At 37.5% G+C, this 20,322-nt stretch overlaps 1 protein-coding gene across 1 annotated transcript; it reads right to left on the bottom strand.

The window, feature by feature from the left end:
* Window positions 1-13,211: 13,211 nt before the first annotated feature.
* Window positions 13,212-19,920, bottom strand: LOC139900146 (uncharacterized). The gene is made up of 3 exons (XM_071882944.1): window positions 19,568-19,920; window positions 13,471-14,093; window positions 13,212-13,375 (listed from the first exon to the last, which is right to left on the bottom strand). The coding sequence occupies exons 1-3, from the start codon at window positions 19,918-19,920 to the stop codon at window positions 13,212-13,214; spliced, it is 1,140 nt and encodes a 379-aa protein (XP_071739045.1).
* Window positions 19,921-20,322: the final 402 nt, after the last annotated feature.

Below are 20,322 nucleotides of genomic sequence, written 5' to 3'. Positions count from 1 at the left end.
ACAATGTACAAGCTTAAGATTCATAATCTGAAGTTCAAGTTTAATTCCTACAAAGCTACGGTGCAAGTAGGGATGACAATGGATACCCGATCCAGTGGATATCCATCCGATCCACCCGATTATTCGTGGATATGGACGATCTAAATGGATATCTAAATGGATATGGGTATGGATGTGGATGAAAAAATTTCATCCATGGATGAATCCGCTTTCACCCGAAATAACTAAATATATAAATTTATCACTCAAATTAGTATCATTTATGTAGTGATATTTCATTAATTATATTCATATTCATCTTTTTTTATATTTTCTCAAAAAATATAACTTTCTTCTTATATTTTGGTTTGTTTAAATAATCAAATGCATTTATCGTACTTTGGTGGTTCAAATGTGATTCCATGTAACTAAAAGTAAGCAACTTACATGTCGATATCTTTACACGTTTAGAAATATTACTTTTGATCGTATATAGTGAACTACCGCTTATAATTGTTAAAAATAAAATAAATTTAAACGGATATGGATAATTATCCATTAACCTGCTTCATCCGACGGATATGGATGGATGAAAAGTAAAAAAAAATAAATGGATATGGATATGGATATGGCTTCACTGGATCCATATCCGATCCATTGCCATCCCTAGCTCCAAGGCAATAATTACAACATTTAACGCTAATTTAGCTGATTATGAAAGAGAAAACTTTACAAAAACGTTAATTCACAAGTTTGTGATCACAATTTAGACCATTCGTCGGAATCTAAATTGACTCAGTCAAATGTTACGTTAGTATTTATTTAATAAAATTGAGCAAAGAATGTTGTCATCTGATGATGATTGATGACCGAACTAACTCTTCTCGACTACGCACTTATCAATAATAGATTTATTTTACGAGATAAAAATGACCTCACATACGTACTTCTTTCATCGTCAACCATTCACACGAAAAACCAACATCTTAAAGATGTTTGAAGACGCTAGCTAAGATGTTTGAAGACGCTAGCTCTTCGTTCCTTCTTAAATCATTCACACGAAAAAGCAACATCTAAAAGACGTTTGAAGACGCTTTTTTGCCATTCTTTCTTTTTGCGAAAAACAATAATAAAAGGTACACATGCATGCCTATTACAACGAGAATTACAATGCTAACATAGTCAACAAAACACAAAACATAAGTCAACAAACAAAAAAGCTAAGCCTAACAAAACCTAAACACCAACACTTTGAACAAAGATGGGCTAGCAAACCAGATGACCAAAGCTACAACTAAAAGACGAATACCGCTCAGACCAAAACCATTATCAACGAAACACGACGGATCTTCGGAGAATGCCAAAGACGGCCAAATATCTCAAAAATCATAACACCATCGGATCGACAAAACTCTTTATGTCATTGGAGTCCTTTAAAAGCGAGGCCTTTAAATCAACTATCTTTGTCGTATATCAAGATTTAAGATTTTCAATCAGTGTAGTGATAATTTCACTCATGAAATTGATAAATCCACTTAGATTATGCATTCTGCTGATGTACATTACATGTATGTTAAGCATAACTATAAGTGGATATATCATTTTCATGAGTGGAAATATCTTCTTCTTTTCGATAAAGAAGAAAATATAAAGCTACATGTGTTGTCTACATGGGAGGTTCGGAGGGGGGAACAAAGTGATCGAGTGCTCGGGGTTTAAAGTATTCAGGAGCTCAATGTTTATATATATACAAATGCAATCGAAGATTTGAGAAACACGGGAACTAGAGAAACACAACTTAAACAACGAAGGCGAAACACATTAGGCCCAAAATAACAATCAAAGGCCGGAGAAAAAAGATAAATCAAAGTCCACTACCATTTCTTTGGACTTTTTTTAAATAGCTAATATTATTCGTTATGGTTTAAGGCATTTTTTAAATAACTTATATTATTCGTTAAGACCTAAGAGCCTTTTTTCACCTGTTTCTATGTACTTAAATTTTCAGAGTCAATCAATTGCGGACTTCTCTATCTAATATAATTTTGGATTAGTACATTGGCAAGTAAGCTATGAGCTATATAGTAGATTGAACTAGCAAGGACCACATATTGACATGTGACTATGTGAGGTATTTTATCACTATTCGTATAAACACGAATTATGCCATGTTCTTAATTTCTTTGTCATGTTTTTGGTTCGATGGTAAGTATTATCGACTATATATCTTTATTTTCTCATGAAGTCATATATTTCAAGTTTATATTGTAACATCCTTTTTTTTTTTTTTTTTTCTTTTTTTTTTTTTTTTAACACAGCGGAAGACTGAATTTACACAAATACCCTTAGTTAATTACAAACATGATTATCACAAATTATCTAGTTAATAACTTAATTACAAACCACAGGTGTTACGTTAACGACTAGTGTAACGACCCGACTTTTTCGACTTACTTTTGTGCTTATTACTTTCACGAAACTGCGTATTTGTGCGTACTGTGTTGGTTTATATTCTGGGATCTTATTTCATGTTAATTACTTTCGTTAATACCATACAACGTGCCATTAAGTACTTAATTACTTAACTTGATCCCCGAATGCTTTTATGACCGTTAGTGTCAATTGACGTTTAGAACGAGCTATATGTTTTGGTACACGTTTAACTTTTATCGTAATTAGAATATTACGACTACGTAATACTAATTGTTATTTTCTAATAACAATTACTTGGATTTTTGGTTGCTTAATTACGCTTAGTAATTTACTTATGCTCACTAGTTAGTCTTGTTGGACTTTCTACCCTGTTGGACTTTAGCCCACCCTACTCTAGCTAATGGACCATTTAATTAGCCCAATTTTAAATGGATTATGACCCATTAAGATATAGGACAAAAACCCATTTATAAGAGCCAACATACTAGCATCTTTGTTAACCATTACCACACATGTTGCATGGGATCCCAACAATAAGCACCACCTTTAAACCACCACCATCCAAAAAGCAAAAAGGTTTCCCCTTGTCCCCTCCCCATACCCATGGCCACCACCAACAATATCCACTATAAATACCAAGTTATTCTCATCCATTTTACACTTGATCTCATTCTCATTTTACACACAGTTACTCTCTAATTTTCTCTCTAGTCTTTCTCACTCTAAAAATTGTAAGTTTTAAAATTTTTTTTTTTTTCTTCTTCTTCTTCTTCTTCTCTAAATCACGACATCATCATCATCTTTATAAGATCAAGCTTGTTAGCTTTTTGATCTTGTTATATCTTATAGATTCAAACTTTGATTTGAATCCTTCAAGAACATTAAAGATTCAAGCTTTCTAGCTTTGAATCTTCATTACTTTGATGGATCTAAGCTTTATAGCTTAAGATCACTTTATTTTTGTTAAAAGATCAAAACTTGTGTTTATGATCTTCATGAAACTTGAAGATCTAGCTTCATGCTTTAAGGATCTTCAAGAACATTCAAGATTCAAGCTTTCTAGCTTTGAATCTTCATTACTTTTGTTGAATCTAAGTTTTCTAACTTATGATCTCTTTTATTTTGTTAAAAGATCGAAACTTGTGTTTATGATCTTCATGGAACTTGAAGATCTAGCCTTTTGCTTTGAAGATCTTCAAAGAACATAAAAGATTCAAGCTTTCTAGCTTTGAAATCTCATAACTTTTGTTAAAAGGATCCAAGCTCTCTAGCTTAGGGTTCTATTACTTTGTTTGACCAAATTTATGTTCTTACTTGTTTGATTGAATGAAAGTTTGTAGCTTTAGTAGTAGATAGAACTTGTATTTGTGTTAAGACTAAGAACATGATGTAACCTTGGTTAATCATCCTTCTAAAACTCTTAAGTAAGTTGTATTCTTGCTTAGTCTTGACATTGTGTGTTGATGGTTGAAACTTGGTCAAAGTGATGCTAAAACATCAAAGAGTTGAACACTTGAAGCTTACACGCATCAAGGTTGAGAACCGTGATGAGCATCAAGCACCAAGTGACCTTTGACTTAGGTTAACGACCTTTTGGACCGACTTACCACTTGCATACTTTTCATATCAACTTTTACTGCTTATTCACTGTGAGTTATAGCTTCCCTTTTTACTTTACTATTTTTGGGACTGAGAATACATGCGATTTTTATGTTTTACATACTAGACACGAGTACCTAAACTTTATATATGTGTGGGTGACATAACGGCACAAAGATTCCCCTTAGCACGGTAACGTTTAATCATTGGTTTATGAACCGGTGAACGCGAATCTTAGATATGGATCCATAGGGTTTGACATCCCCACTCGGGCTAGTCGCGCTAGCATTCAACGGGTGTTTAATACTTCGTAAATGAACACACTCGTCAAGTGTACTTTTAGGGGGTAATATTACGTTAAGTTAGTTACCGGGTGTCCACGGATAAGCATATACTTTTCATACTGTTTTGAATACTAAATCTCGTGGTCTACATTACATTACCGATTACAAACAAACTATAGCTCACCAACATTCATGTTGACCTTTTAAGCGTGAATTTCTCAGGTGCTTGGACGTTGTTGCTTCCGCTGTTAGACTTGCTGTTACAGACTCGCTGTGTTAGACTCTCGCTGCATTAATTAGAGATGTCTCAATCATGGAACTTTTATTTTGCATTCACAACTTATGTTATTTTGAATAATGGCTTTGTAACGATTTTTGTGTCACGTTATCTTTTGTAAAACATTTGAAGTTATCTTTTCATGAATGCAAAACTGGTTTTTTAAACAGCATGTAGTATTATACCGTGTAATGGACCTGTTGTTGACGATTCGTACATGATGGTTTTATACGGGGCGTCACATTTGGTATCAGAGCATTGGTTGTAGGGAATTAGGTTGCATTAGTGAGTCTTAACCGAGCCAAGTAGGATTCGCTAATAGGACTAATCTACAACTTGCTCGTTTACTTATTTCTGCGAAACTGCTGCATGCTACTGTATTATAATACTGCATGTTCCTGCTTACTACTACTGCATGCTACTGCTTACTTTTACTGCTATATGAACTTGCTGTATGCTACTGCTATTTTCTCGCTACTGCATGCTACTATCTGCCTTTGATTGCATGTTACTTTTATTTGATATTGTTACTATTGCCATACTATGTACTGCTAGGATGCTGTAGTGCCTGATTACGTGCTTGCTATATGTCTTATTGACATGAAAAAAGTTATTTTTCCTTGTTCGGATGTCGGACATGCCGCCCATGACATTTGACTTCGAGAGTGACTCAGATACGTCTGCTACCTCGCCTACTATTGTTGCTGACTCACCGCTACCCTCCGGCGACTCTGGCGATTCGTCTTCTGGAGATAGTAGACACGCGCTGGACCTAATGGACATCTCAGACGGAGACGAGGATCCCGAGGAGATTCCAGCTCCACCCAGCCCTAGACTCCCGGGGCCACAACACCATTCCGGTGGTACTGTGATTCCTGGGGGAGACGGGGACGGTCCCTTCCGTAACGAGCGTGGACATTGGGTTAGACGCACCGCTGACGGACGTATCGTATCAATTACACCTGGCATATATCTACTTATGACCACCGTCCAGACGCTTTCTCCCGCCCTTGATGTACCTGTACTACCTTCGGACGATTCAGACGGTTCATCATCCGACGACACCAGCGAGGAGGATCCCGAGGAGGATTCTGAGGAGGACCCCGAGGAGGAGCCCGTGCAGCCACCCCTACACCGCCGAAGAAGCGATACCGCTACGATGGTACTGTTATTCCAGGGGTAATGGAGGTAAGCCGTTCGTGAACGCACATGGACAGTTGGTTAGGGTCACAGCCCGTAAGCGGGTTGTACCGTATCCTGCCAATCCATTTGTGCGTAAGGTCGCCGGCTCAGTGCCGTCTACTTCTAGTGCTACATCTGGACCATCTGCACCACCGACGCCACCTGCACCACCTGCCCCACCAGCATCTCCCACCGTCGAGGAACTGACGAGGGAAGTGCATGCCCTCCGTGCTCGGGTAACTGAGTTCGAGGACCAGATGTCCCACCTGATGGACATCATTTACCCACCCTCACCCTAGGACTGTTGTATTAGATTTCTTTATGTATCCCGTTAGTAGTTTCCTGTTTTTCATTTATGTATTGTACGAACCTCATGCTGTTGTATGCAATTTTATTATTATGAATGGAATTACTGCTGTTTGAATTATTGTACGGCGTTTACTTTAAGTTATTACATGCTGGTTTTTGTGCTACCTACTACTAGTTTGCCATGCTTAGTTATCGTGTACTGTGTTGTTTCCATGTTGTTTACCGTATGCTATGATGTTGTTGGGTGATGATCAATGGATTTTGACTTAAGTCGAAATTTTTGTTTGAAAGATCGATGGCTAACGGAAGAGGTCCAAGGTTAATGCCCACAGCAGCACAGATTGAGGAGATGATTGCCGCTCGAGTAGCTGCAGCTATGGCGAATGCCAACCCCCAAGCTCCACTGGCTAACCAGAACATTCGGAATGGGTGCACTTTCAAGGAATTACAGAGTTGAAAGCCCCACAATATTAGTGGAACAGAAGAGCTAGTTGGGCTGACGAGATGGTTTGAGAAGTTGGAATCTGTGTTCTGTGTGAGTAACTGCTCCGAAGGAAATAAGACTAAGTTCGCATACTGCACTCTGTCGGATGGCGCTTTGACTTGGTGGAACACGCTCGCCCAGGCGCAAGGAATTGATGAAGCTTACGCTACACCATGAGAGGAGTTTAAAAGGGCTATGATCGAGGAATACTGCCCCAGAACCGAAATTCAGAAAATGGAAGCGGAATTTTGGGAACTAAAAGTTGTAGGAACTGACCTTGATGGATATAACCGAAGGTACTTGGAGTTAGCCTTGATGTGCCCCACAATGGTTACTCCTGAGTACAAACGGATGGAACGGTATCTGTGGGGACTCCCTATGGACATTCAGGGAAATGTCACTTCTTCGAAACCAGCAAATGTCCCGAAAGCTATGCGCATGGCGCACACCCTGATGAATCAAATTACCCGCCAAGAACCAGAGAAGGTGAAATCAGAATCGGGAGCTAGTAATGGGAAACATAAGTGGGATGAAAACAAGGGAAAAAGTTTTGATCAAAACCCAGCTAAGAGGTATGAGAATTTAAGGGAAACAACGACTGGAGGAACCCTAACCAGAACCCTAGCTCTAACCCTAACTAAAAAGGTACCCTTCCTCAGTGTAAGAGATGCTACAAGCATCACATTGGACACTATAACGTGGTGTGTGAGAAGTGTAGAAGAATTGGACACATCGGCAAAGATTGTAAGAGCACCACCCCAGCTGTGAGGACAAACCCAAGTGGACCAAGGAAGTGCTATGAGTGCGTTCAGCAGGGCCACTTCATGAATGAATGTCCCAACAAGAAGAAGGATGGCGGGCCAGCACGTGGAAGAGTTTTCAACATGAACGCCAGAGATGCCCGCGAGGATCCTGACTTGGTTACAGGTACATTCACTATTAATAAACTATTAGCTTCTGTCTTGTTTGATACTGGTGTCGATAGGAGTTATGTATGTAGTCACTTTTGCTCTAAGATAGATTGGTCGTTAGTTCCTTTGGAGGAGAGTATTCTTGTTGAGGTAGCCAATGGAAAGCTTGATAAAGTTGACCAAATTAGCCGAGGAGGTATAATAAACTTAGCTGGTGTGGATTTGGAGATTGATTTGATACCCATTTAGTTGGGGAGCTTTGATGTGATAGTCGGTATGGACTGGTTGTCCAAGGTGAAAGCATAAGTTATTTTTGGAGAGAAGATTCTTCTTATACCTCGCGAGACTGGTGAGCCACTAATTGTTTACGGGGAGAGACATAGCCCAAAGCTGAACCTTATTAATTGCATGAAGGCACAAAAGGTTATGAAAAAGGGGCGTTTTTCCGTTTTGGCGCATGTGAAGAAGTTAGAAACTAAGGGGAAAAGCCAGGATTATCGCCGCCGAGATCAGTGGAGTTCCAGATCGATCTAGTGCCAGGAGCTGCACCTGTAGCTCGCGCACCTTATCGACTTGCACCTTCCAAAATGCAAGAGTTGCAGAGTCAACTTCAGGAACTGCTAGACCGTTGATTTATCCGATCGAGTTCATCGCCTTGGGGCGCACCTATTTTGTCCGTGAAGAAGAAGGACGGATCTTTCCGCATGTGTATCGATTATCGTGAACTGAACAAGTTGACGATCAAGAATCAGTATCCCTTTCCTAGAATTGACGATCTTTTCGATCAGCTGCAAGGATCCAGCGTCTACTCCAAGATTGATTTATGATCAGGTTATCACCAGTTGAGGGTGAAGGAGAGCGATGTGCTGAAGACTGCGTTCCGAATTCGTTATGGCTACTATGAGTTTCTGGTGATGCCATTCGGGTTAACTAACGCACCTGCCGTGTTTATGGATCTCCTGAATCGCGTATACATGCCGTACCTGGAAAAATTCATTATCGTCTTTATTGTTACACCCTACCTTTTTTTTTAAATACAGCGGAAAGCAACCCAACATGTTATATTACAAAACGTATTAATATTATTCAACATACGTTTATTCCAGTGTTACTTAAAACATACAACAAATATTACTTTTATTACAAAACATCAGAGTTTAAGCGTGTCAAACATCACTAGACCACAAACGACTTCTCCTGTCCCGAGCATAAAAGCACCAAACCTACAGGGGAGAAGATGTGGGGGATTAGCACGAAGCTAAGTGAATGAGATATCTAAACAGATATCGCTAAATAGTCTCATGCCCAGCATCAATCTAAACACATACATCACATATCTCAAGAGGACCGGCGAGCTGTACGGGGTCCTCAACCACTAGCTGATCGGGCTAGGTCTTACCGATAGTCCCTGCTATTGACTCTCTTGCATAGTCTTCCTGACGCAACGAACACGTCATTTGAACTATACCACATAGATAGTAGCAACCGAACCCAACCTACCCGGTCGAAGGTTGACCTCTTTCACCTACCCGGTCGAAGGTGACCACTTGTGCACATATAACCACTTAACCACATTCATAGAGTATATAACAACAATATAATTACTTATGGTAACCAATCTAATCATGTGGTTCATGTCAAATTCTAGTAACTACGCATGTTACTAAATAACAATATCCATAAGGATAGTCCCCAGGGCCGGCCCGATGATTTTAGTGGCCCTGTGCCAAATTAAATTATGGGCCCCAAACACAAGATTTTGTTTTTTAAAAGCCTTGGATATTGATAAGTACTCCGTATTTGTTTATATAAGAACCTGGAACCTATGTTATCAAAAATAACACCTCTACCATTCATATAAGAAACTTGGATATTTTGGGCCCCCAAAAAAGTTGGGCCCTGTGCTGTTGCACAGGTTGCACACCCAATGGGCCGGCCATGATAGTCCCACTCACTCGATATCACAAGGCAATAACTCAGAGATCTTATATTACTGAGTCTTCTCCTTTCCTTTATCACCTGGAAAAAGGATACTTCCAAGTCAGACACAATCCCAATAAATAACAACAATAATCATAATATTAATGAATTATATAGTTATCATACTCGTTATTTAATATATCATTTAAACTAAAACACGAAACTAAATTAGGAATTAAAAAGAAACGTTATTAATAACATGTGGTATATGTTCTCCGTAGTAGACATTTAATCTATGTCTAATGTAAGCTTAACTAAAAGAATTCAATATTAAATAAGTAAATAGCTAATAACTAAATATAATAATAATAAAGTAATAATATAACAAGCAAGCATATCACCTTATTGGTCTCTCAATGTTGATGTATAGAGAGTGTAGGGTGTGTAGTTTGACTTCACTGTGTATGGGATGAATTAAAACACATACATGCACAACCTATTTATACTACTTCTTAAGCAGCTTATTCACTAATGTATAATCATTATACAGCAAGTTGAATTTTAACGTGTCACCTAATATCTAAATCTTATGAACTAAGAAATATGACACCTCAAGTTAACTAGCTTATTCATGAAATTGGGTAGTACTTGCGTGGCAAAGGAAACAACACCCAACATATACACGTCCATTTAAAAATAAACTAGTTCATTTATATGTATGCAAATCATACGTGGCTTATAAGCCCACCACAAGCAACATTTAGTTATTTTTACATCTTAATTTGATGATATATATATATATATATATATATATATATATATATATATATATATATATATATATATATATATATATATATATATATATATATATATATATATATATATATATAGTTATAATATCTAATATCTAAAACACAATGTTTTATTAAGCAGTCCTAACGAAACTCAATTCAGTCAAACGAATATTTTCTGTGACCATTGTCACAAAACTAATTCATTTGACCAATTAATAAATTATTCACTCTTAATTTATTATTTCACTATTCTAGTTAATTCTTATCAGTTAACCATAATTTAAATATCATATTTAAATTATATAATAAAATAATATCAAGATACTTATAAAAATTAGGCCATAAAAGTGGGTGTTATAAATCTACCCACCTTAAGAAGATTCCGTCCTCGGAATCTGGTCATTGTCGAACATGTAAGGGAATCTAGATTTCATCAACTCTTTTGTTTCCCAGGCTAAATTCGATCCTAAACTATGTCTCCATTTTACCAACACCATAGGAATTTGTTTCTTTCGAAGCTTGGTGACTTTTCTATCTAATAGCTTAACGGGTTCTTCTACTAACTTTTTATTCATATTCACTTTCAAATCTTGCAGTGGAAGAATCTGACTTTCGTCATCTACCTTACACTTGCGAAGATAGCATACGTTGAAGGTATTATGAATACCTGACAATTCTGATGGGAGATCTAACATAACAGTTTGATCGTTGACTACTTGTCGGATACGAAAAGGCCCAATATAGCAAGGTGCTAATTTTCCACGTTTACCAAAACGAATTACCCCTTTCCATGGTGAAAATTTCAAATACACTAATTCATCCTTAAGAAAAGTTACTGGGCATCGTCGTGGATCAGCATACATTTTCTGTCTATCTCTAGCGGCTTTTAGCTTTTCTCGAGCAATCGCTACTTTTTCGGCTGTCTGTTGAACTATTTCTGGTCCGGCAAACTGTTTTTCTCCTGCCTCTAATCGGCACCGTCTACCATATAACATTTCATAAGGTGGCATCCCGATACTCGAATGACAAGAGTTGTTATATGCAAATTCAACTAACGGCAGATGAGTATCCCAAGAACCGCCATATTCCAAAACACAAGCTCGTAACATATCCTCAAGTGTTTGAATGGTTTGTTCACTTTGACCGTCAGTCTGAGGATGATACGCCGTACTCAGATTCACACGAGTTCCTAGATTCTGCTATAAACTCTTCCAAAAGTTCGATACAAATCTTGAATCTCGATCTGACACGATAGATAAAGGAATCCCGTGACGTGATACTATCTCATTCAGATACATTTGTGCCAAGCCAAGAAATGTGCGCTCTTGGTTAGTCGATCGACTATTACCCAGATCATGTCGTTCCCTTTCTGGGTTCGGGGTAACTTTGTCCCAAAATCCACGGTGATATGCTCCCACTTCCATTCAGGAATCTCTAATTGACGCAACGATCCATATGGTTTCTGGTGTTCAGCTTTCACTTGAGCACAAATCGGACACGTCTCTACGAAATGGGCGACATCAGTTTTCATCGTAGGCCACCAGTACAACTTTTTCAGATCATTATACATCTTTGTGCTGCCAAGGTGAATCGATAACTTTGATTTATGAGCTTCTATTAGGATTAAATCCCTCAAACCTCCAATCATTGGTACCCAAAGCCTGTCATGGTAGGTTTTCAATTCTCAAGAATCATTAGTCAAATCCTCTTTTCATTTCACCATTAATTCAGATTTTAAGTTTTCATCTTTTAAAGCTTCGAGTTGCGAGATTTTCAGTCGGTCAATCAAATCCGAGACAATCTCAATTCGCATGAATTTAACAGTGTCATCGGATCCCTTACGACTTAAGGCATCAGCGACAACATTCGCCTTACCAGGATGGTAACGAATCTCACAATCATAATCCTTGATCAACTCTTGCCACCTTATCTGACGCATGTTCAATTCTTTTTGTGAAAAGATGTATTGCAAACTCTTATGATCAGTGCAAATTACACAATGCGTACCATAGAGATAGTGTCTCCATAGTTTTAATGCAAACACAACTGCAGCCAATTCTTGGTCATGTGCATAGTTCTTTTCATGTGTTTTCAACTGTCAGGAAGCATAAGCAATCACCTGATCTCTCTGCATTAACACACAACCCAACCCTGCTAACGAAGCATCACAATACACGATAAAATCCTCAGACCCCTCAGGTAAAGTCAACACAGGAGCCTGACACAGTAACTGTTTCATGGTTTGAAAAGCTGCCTCTTGTTCACTGTTCCACCAAAAATGCCACATTTTTCCTCGTCAGTTTTGTCAAAGGACCGGTGATTTTAGAAAAATCCTTTATAAAACGACGATAATAACCAGCCAATCCCAAAAAACTCTTAATCTAGGTAGGAGTCTTAGGGGATTTCCAGTTCATTACCGCTTCAATCTTTGCTGGATCTACTTTAATTCCATCTTTACAGATAATATGACCCAAAAATTGCACTTCTCTCAACCAAAATTCACATTTTGAAAATTTTGCATAGAGCTTTTCACGTTTCAGCAATTCCAATACTTGACGCAAATGTGATGCGTGATCGACTTCTGTCTTAGAGTAGATTATGATATTATCGATAAACACGATCATAAACTTATCAAGGAACGGTCGACACACTCGATTCATTAAGTCCATGAAAATTGCAGGTGCATTCGTTAAGCCAAATGGCATAACAAGAAATTCATAGTGATCGTAACGCGTACGAAAAGCTGTCTTAGGGATATCAGATTCAGAAACATGAACCTGATGATACCCTGAGCGCAAATCGATTTTAGAAAAAGAACGAAGCTCCCTGGAGTTGATCGAATAAATCATCGATTCTAGGAAGAGGATACTTATTCTTCACAGTTCTCTTATTCAATTCTCTATAATCAATACACATTCGGAGTGTTCCATCTTTCTTTTTCACGATTAACACTGTTGCACCCCATGGCGAAGAGCTTGGACGAATGAACCCTCGGTCCAACAAATCCTGAATTTGAGACATCATCTCACAGATTTTCTAAGGAGCTAATCTATACGGAACTTTAGCAACAGGAGTGGCTCCTGACACTAGATCAATTTTATACTCAACTTCTCTAACCGGCGGTAACCCTGGTAGTTCATCTGGAAACACTTCCGGATATTCGGAAACTACTGGGATATAGACACCATTTTCTGATCTTTCTTTGCGTCAATGACATATGCCAGAAAAGATTCACACCCTTTGGCCAGAGATTTCTTAACTTTCATTATCGAAATTATGGGATAACTAACCCCACCACATTCCCCACGGGCCACAACGCATGTCCCATCGGTCAAAGGAAAAGAAATTATCTTCTTATGGCACTTAATGCTAGCCCTATTGTGACTTAACCAATCCATGCCTAATACTACGTCAAAACTAGTTATAGGCATCACCAAACAAGTCATAGGAAAAAAGCCTCCATCTATGTCAATGATAGCTCCAGACGCAGATGTCGTGACTGGAACCGTCTTACCATCAGCCACTTCTACTCTTAAAGGAGTAGAAATCAATTCAACAGGTAATTTCAACTTATCACAGAATGTAACAGACATGAAGGAGCGGTTTGTTCCAGAATTAAATAACACACGAGCAGGTATAGAGTTTATTAAGAACATACCCGTGATCATGTCATCAGTAGCAGTAGCAACATCTACTGACATTTGAAAGGCTCGACCCTCAGGAACTGGAGGATTCTTTCTTTTCTGCCCCGATGTGGAAGCATATGATCCCCCGGCTGATACTGCCCTTACCCCTGACCCTGTCGCAGAATATGATCTTCTTGCAGAAGGACACTGTGCAGATCGGTGACCTTCTTTCTGACAGTTCCAACACACATTGTTTCTGAACGAACAAGTTTCAGCATTGTGCCTCATTACTCTACAACGAAGACATCATTTTGTCAGTATTGAACATTGCCCGGTATGTGAAGATCTACACTCACCACACCATTTTCTCTGATTAGACACAGATCCACTTCTAGTGGATTGCCCTTTCTAATTGTACCCAGTGGTTTTCTTCGATCTAAAGCTAGATTGTTGTTGGTTGTTTCTGTAGATTCAATTTCTCATTTCGTAGACTGATTCCAGCCTTCACATCACTTTCTGCGGTTTTGGCTATCACAAAGGCCTGAGACAAACTTGTTGCTGATCTGGCCATCGTATGATACTCGGGTTTTAGAATGTAGCGACCCGACAAAATCGTCATTGACGGCGCCATTAACTTAGGTCCTGTTGCGTGGTCATAGTCCCTATATGAGACGCGTTTGACCAAAATTATGTCGCATTCATTTGAAACGTACAATACTTGCAAAGTTTAGTTTACTAAACGGTTCGACAACAAGTTTAAGTTTACAAAAGTTATAAAGTATAAATGAAATAACTTGCGACACAATTAGTTTAAAATCACGGTTGCTATAAATAGCGTAAATATGTATGTAAACATTTGTTTGAATCCAAAGGTGCTATCACTAGCGTATGCATGTATGCTTGACTCCAAGCAAGTAATCAAAGTGTATGCATGTATGTTTGACCCCAAGCAAGTATGAGTGTACGCGGAAGCATGTATCAAATAGCTAATCATGAACCTGAGAAACATATAGAAAACTGTCAATGAAAAACGTTGGTGAAATCATAGGTGTTTGTAAACGTTGTTTTTGAACCACAAGATTTTGTATAGTTGATTATCCAAATCGTTTGCATTCCAAAAGTTGTTGTTTGTATAGCGAACACCCAATTATCAAACTTAACTATTTTGTACCCTGTTACGTAGTGTTAGAACATACACTATACTCGAAAATATATTTCCTTCACTAACGGTAGCGAACCGTCCAAATGAGGCTCGTCAAACCCATCTGATCACATAATATAAGTTCGCGTTTACACCCTGCAAGTGTAACTAATGATAATTGAATTGAGGCTTTTTGTTCTAACTCGCACGTGGAATGTTTGTTTTCGTACTTGTGTTCAAAGTATAAAGTATGTAGTATAAAACTGTATATGTTTCTCATCCCATGATTTAAAAGTATAAAAGTTGTTGAAAGATGGGACTATGATCTCACCTCGGGTGCACGAGTATAAAAGTACTTCACAAAGTAAATGTGTGCATGAAAGTTGCTTAGCCTTGACCTAAACAAGTAAGTTGTATCAATTAACCGGTTATGACACAAGGTCGGGCGAAATGTGTTCAATTAGTCATATGGCTCGTTACTACTCGAATATATAGCATGTGAATCACGTTGTCAAGTTTCATGCAAGAATCAAGTATAAAAGCACGTTAGAATGATTGCAAAAGTGTTTGGTTAAGTTTGACTAAAAGTCAAACTTTGTCAAAGTCAACAAAAAAGTCAACTGGGTCGGGTCGGGTCCCGAACTATTTTTCTGGGGTTTTTAATCATATACAAGCATGTTGGCCAAGTTTCATGTTGATCGGGGGTGCGTAGCATAGTTAGAATTAATCGAAAATGTGTATTTTTGGACAGCAGGGGCCCGGAGCGGCGCTCCAGGACCCTGAGTGGCGCTCAGTATAGCTGTTCAGCAAGTCTGGCAGTTTTTGAACACTCGAGCACGAATCCAACTTCAAACAATCATAACTTATGAACCGTAAACATTCAAAACACGTATCTTATATCGTTGGAAAGGTATTTTGACAAGGAATACAACTAAACACATTTCGTAAGTCAAATCCATCATTAACAACAATGAAAACCTCAATAAATGGTCATTAAATGTTCATAATCAAAGTTTCAAGTTCATAAAACGCATTTCTTGACTCGAGAATCCAATTTACACATACTGTAACGACCCGGAATTTTCCGATCGTTCTATACTTATGAGATTAATATTTACATAAATTAAACCTTACCAACATGATAAGCAATCCAAACTGTTGAGACTTATATTTTTGAAAAGAGTTTTACACAACGTTTGACCGTCCAATTTGACCGATGATATCACGAACTATATAACACACGATAATTATACGATTATGTATATGTACATATCTATACATATTTAACATGATTTAAGGATGGTTTAACATTTCATTGTGAACTAACAACAATGAGTTATAAGTATACTTTGAGACCACTAACTTAAGTTTTCAAAACGATAACTATATGTAACGTTCTTTAACATATATACTTACAATCTATAATGTGTTGTGATTTATGTCACCAATATGATTTAAGTGTAATGGGATTAATTTGTAACCAAAATAACCTTGATAAATATCGAACAAGTTTGGGGAAGTGTGGAGTGCACACTTGTTTGAACTTATCTTGATTATGACGGGGGTTCGGGGGCAGCGCCCCCGATAAGCGGGGTCCAAGGGGTGGCAACCCCTGGCGGGGTCCAAGGATTGGAAACCCCTGGTGGGGTCCCCTGGCAGGGTCCAAGGGGTGGCAACCCCTGGAGGGGTCCAAGGGGCAGAGCCCCTGGCTGGGGTCGAGCTGCCAGGTCAGCTTGAAATTTTTTTTTTTGGGCTAACACTGCTTTATTAAAAATGTCTTAAAATTTTATTTTTGGCCCGGTTGGACCCAAAAATAAAAGCCCGATTTTGAGCTTCTTTTACCGTATCATACCCATCATCCATACGTATTTACTATTGGTAAATACACATCAAATCAATATCCTTATCAGCTTTAGATCTGCCCTAGATAAGAGGAAATCTTATTTGTAAGCTAGCATACATTATTACTCAAAAATTCAACACAATAATTTGTCCTTGTTCCCTCAACAACCAGACTGTCCTATAAGTATCACCATCACCTTGGTTTTTCATTTCATTCTTACAACCATCTTTCTCTAACCAAAAAAAAAAACACACTCTTAGGAACTCTAAGTGTTCTTCACAATCTCAGCAAATACTCATGAAGAACTAGCTTCATGAACAACCTATAATCATCATAAGAAAGTTTGATCAAGATTATTTTCTATCTTTTCCAGTAGCTTTATCCAAGTAACTTGAGGTAGTAACTTTATTCATAATCTTATTCGATTCATATTTATATAACTATCTTATTTTGTGTTATAAAATTTTTAACAACAAGAACATAGTTTGAATGATTTCAAACCTGTTCGCAAACTAAATAGATCCTTCTAATTTGATTTTTAAAACCCTTCAAAACCTGTAATATATCATATTATGACAAAATCGGATTAATCATATCTTGGCTAATTAACATAATATTTAATATATATTTACTTATGATTTGATTTTATATATTCCAGGACCACCCGTAAACAACACGAGAAGATTAATCATAAGACCTCATGATTGTACGCAACACGTCATCTGACAACACGGTACTTTATGTACGCAACACGTCATTTGACAACATGGTACCATGGGTCGAGATTAATTCTGATCAATACGAATACGATGGGGTCTTTATTTATTTTATTGAGCAACTAATTGTGGACAATTAACAACAGACTGCTAACTACGGACTAAGAAAATATTAAAAGTATTATAAGTATATATATATATATATATATATATATATATATATATATGTAACAATTACTTGAAAAGAAAATATGTTGATATATTATATATATGGTTAGGTTCGTGATATCTATCGGAGACCAAGTCGAGTTAAATACCTTCAAGGAAAAGGTGAGTATATAGTCCCACTTTTAAACTCTAAATATTTCGGGATGAGAATACATGCATTTTATGATTTACGTTATGGACACAAGTGATTAAAAATATATATTCTACGTTGAGTTGTACCACTGGCATGCTTCCCTGTAACTTGGTAACTATTATTTACATGAGGTATTGTAAACGCGAATCCTGTTGATAGATCTATCGGGCCTGACAACCCCAACCGGACTGGACGACCAGTATTCAACGGTTGCACAGTACTTCGTTTCGGTGACCACACTTGGTACGGTGTAGTAAGATTTCATAATAAAGGGAATATGTGACGTTGATTAAATGTTAAGTATGGTTATCAAGTGCTCAACAACTTAGAATATTTTTATTAAAACGTTTATATATGAAATCTTGTGGTCTATATTTATAACGCTGCCGGCATTAAGCCTATATCTCACCAACTTTATGTTGACGTTTTAAGCATGTTTATTCTCAGGTGATAACTAAAAGCTTCCGCTGCAACATGTTGAATTTAAGCAAGATCTTGAGTATGCATATTTGTGTCAAAAATAAAACTGCATATCGGAGAATTTGTAATGTAAAATATGTTGGAGGTCGTATTGTTATTATCACATGTAAAGTTTGTAAGTCTAAGATTATCGCTAAACGATAATCATTATTAAGTTGTTTAAACCTTGTATTTGTAATAAAACTTATGGTTTGTATTGTAAAAACGAATGCAGTTTTTGAAAAATGTCGCATATAGAGGTCAATACCTCGCGATGAAATCATATGTTATTGTATTCGTCCTTATGGTTAAGGTCGGGTTATGACACATACGATACGCCGTTTTGAAGGTAATGAAACATACAATACAACTAAACACTTACTAACAACATTTCATAGCATTCAATGCGTCAAAAGTTCGTTTTAATGTTCATCAAACCCTAACCAAAATCATGAATTCATCAATTTTGTAAATGAAGCTTTTCTAAATCAACCTACACATCAAAATGAAGCTAATGATGCTAGTAACACATTTAATACATGAACTTTAACATTTAAACAACATTTAATCAACCAAAACTCAAGATTACACAAACCCATTTCAAGTTCATGTTAGTTTATGTAAAACAACAAGATCGAGCAAATAAATCATATATTCATGCTAGACACGAGCCATAGACACTAACTAACACCATTTCAAGTCAAAAACACGAAGAACATGAAATCTAGAGTTTTAGAAATGTTACCCAAATGAGATGAAATTGGTATCAAGTTGTAGAGGACGAAGAGAGGATTCCAAATATGTAATTTGTTTTGATGTTAGCTTGCTAGATTTGATTTAGATGATGATTTTGTGATGAAGGTGAAAAGGATGTAAGTTTGGAAGAGATAAATGAAAGAAAATCAAAAAGAAAAGAAATGAGGAGGAAATGGATGGAGGTGATGACTAGTCAACCAAATTTGTCCAAGTGGCAAGATTAGTCCCTCAAGTTTGTAGTCGGGTGCGGGAATTAACCAAACGAAATATTTTAAATACGCGAGAATAAATGGGAGATGTTATAATCGAATAACGGAAATATTGAGAATGTTAGTTAACGAAAGATACAAATTTAGATAACGAATGATATTATCTAAAAAAAAAAGACGGTGTTAAAATAAATTTAACAGAAAAACGCGGGATATTACATAGAATATCAACAAAATGTTGGATCCAAGATTGTTCATCGGGGACCCACTGATGTACGAACCCGAGTTTATCATTAAATTGCTCGATAACATCATCCACAGTCATTTGATCAGTCATCTCTAAATCCATAAATTCCTTCCTAATTCTCCCAAGTTCAAAAGACGTACAATACTGCTTACAAACCTTGTTATAAAATTGTTCCCAGTTGATCTGACTTATCTGCTCCTTGGGTATGTGGGCAGTAATGGAATCCCACCATTCCATAGCTCGATCTTTGAACAATCGACTCGCATAAAGAACTCTCAATTCTGGCTCACATTGGCATGCATCTAACGCTCGGTCAATTTCTCTCAACCAATTATAAGTCACTGTAGGATTAGTACTTCCGCAATACTCCGGTGGTTTACAGTCCATAAACTGCTTGAAGCTACACTTTTTTCGAGGCTCGAATTGTGGTTGCTAAAACATCGGGAATTGATTCGGGTACGTCACAGGGACTTGGTTCAGGTAATTGAACTGAGGTTGAGACTGGAATGGTGGTTGCGTTTGAACTTGTGGTTGTGTTTGTGGTGGCACATTTCCCAAGGATGCAAACATGTACTGCGGTGTTGGGAAACCTGGAGGTGCAGACAGAATGCTTGTCATTGGAGCAACAGTAGTTTGAACTGATTGTGACTGTCGTTGTTCTTCCCTTATATCTTGTAACTCACTTTGCAACTGATAAATGTATTCCTGTTGATCTTCCCTAGTATCATGTTCCGCAGATGGTGCTATGAATATTCTAGGGGTCGTAGGGGTATTCTCAAGGGCATTTTG

Source organism: Rutidosis leptorrhynchoides, chromosome 3, assembly GCF_046630445.1.
Source record: "Rutidosis leptorrhynchoides isolate AG116_Rl617_1_P2 chromosome 3, CSIRO_AGI_Rlap_v1, whole genome shotgun sequence".
Taxonomy (NCBI): domain Eukaryota; kingdom Viridiplantae; phylum Streptophyta; class Magnoliopsida; order Asterales; family Asteraceae; genus Rutidosis; species Rutidosis leptorrhynchoides.
The sequence above is the reverse complement of the archived record's forward strand: the minus strand, read 5'-3'. Positions and strand labels throughout refer to the sequence as shown.

Bases quoted from the DNA above. Each gene is read 5' to 3' on its own strand.
- LOC139900146 (XM_071882944.1), bottom strand. From the start codon at position 19,920: ATGGACTGTAAACCACCGGAGTATTGCGGAAGTACTAATCCTACAGTG. The intron at 14,094-19,567 runs GTTCGTACATCA...TCTTCGTTGTAG, and splicing joins CAATTTAATGATAAACTCGG to AGTAATGAGGCACAATGCTG. The intron at 13,376-13,470 runs GTGGGGTTAGTT...ATTGACGCAAAG, and splicing joins TGTGGCCCGTGGGGAATGTG to AAAGATCAGAAAATGGTGTC.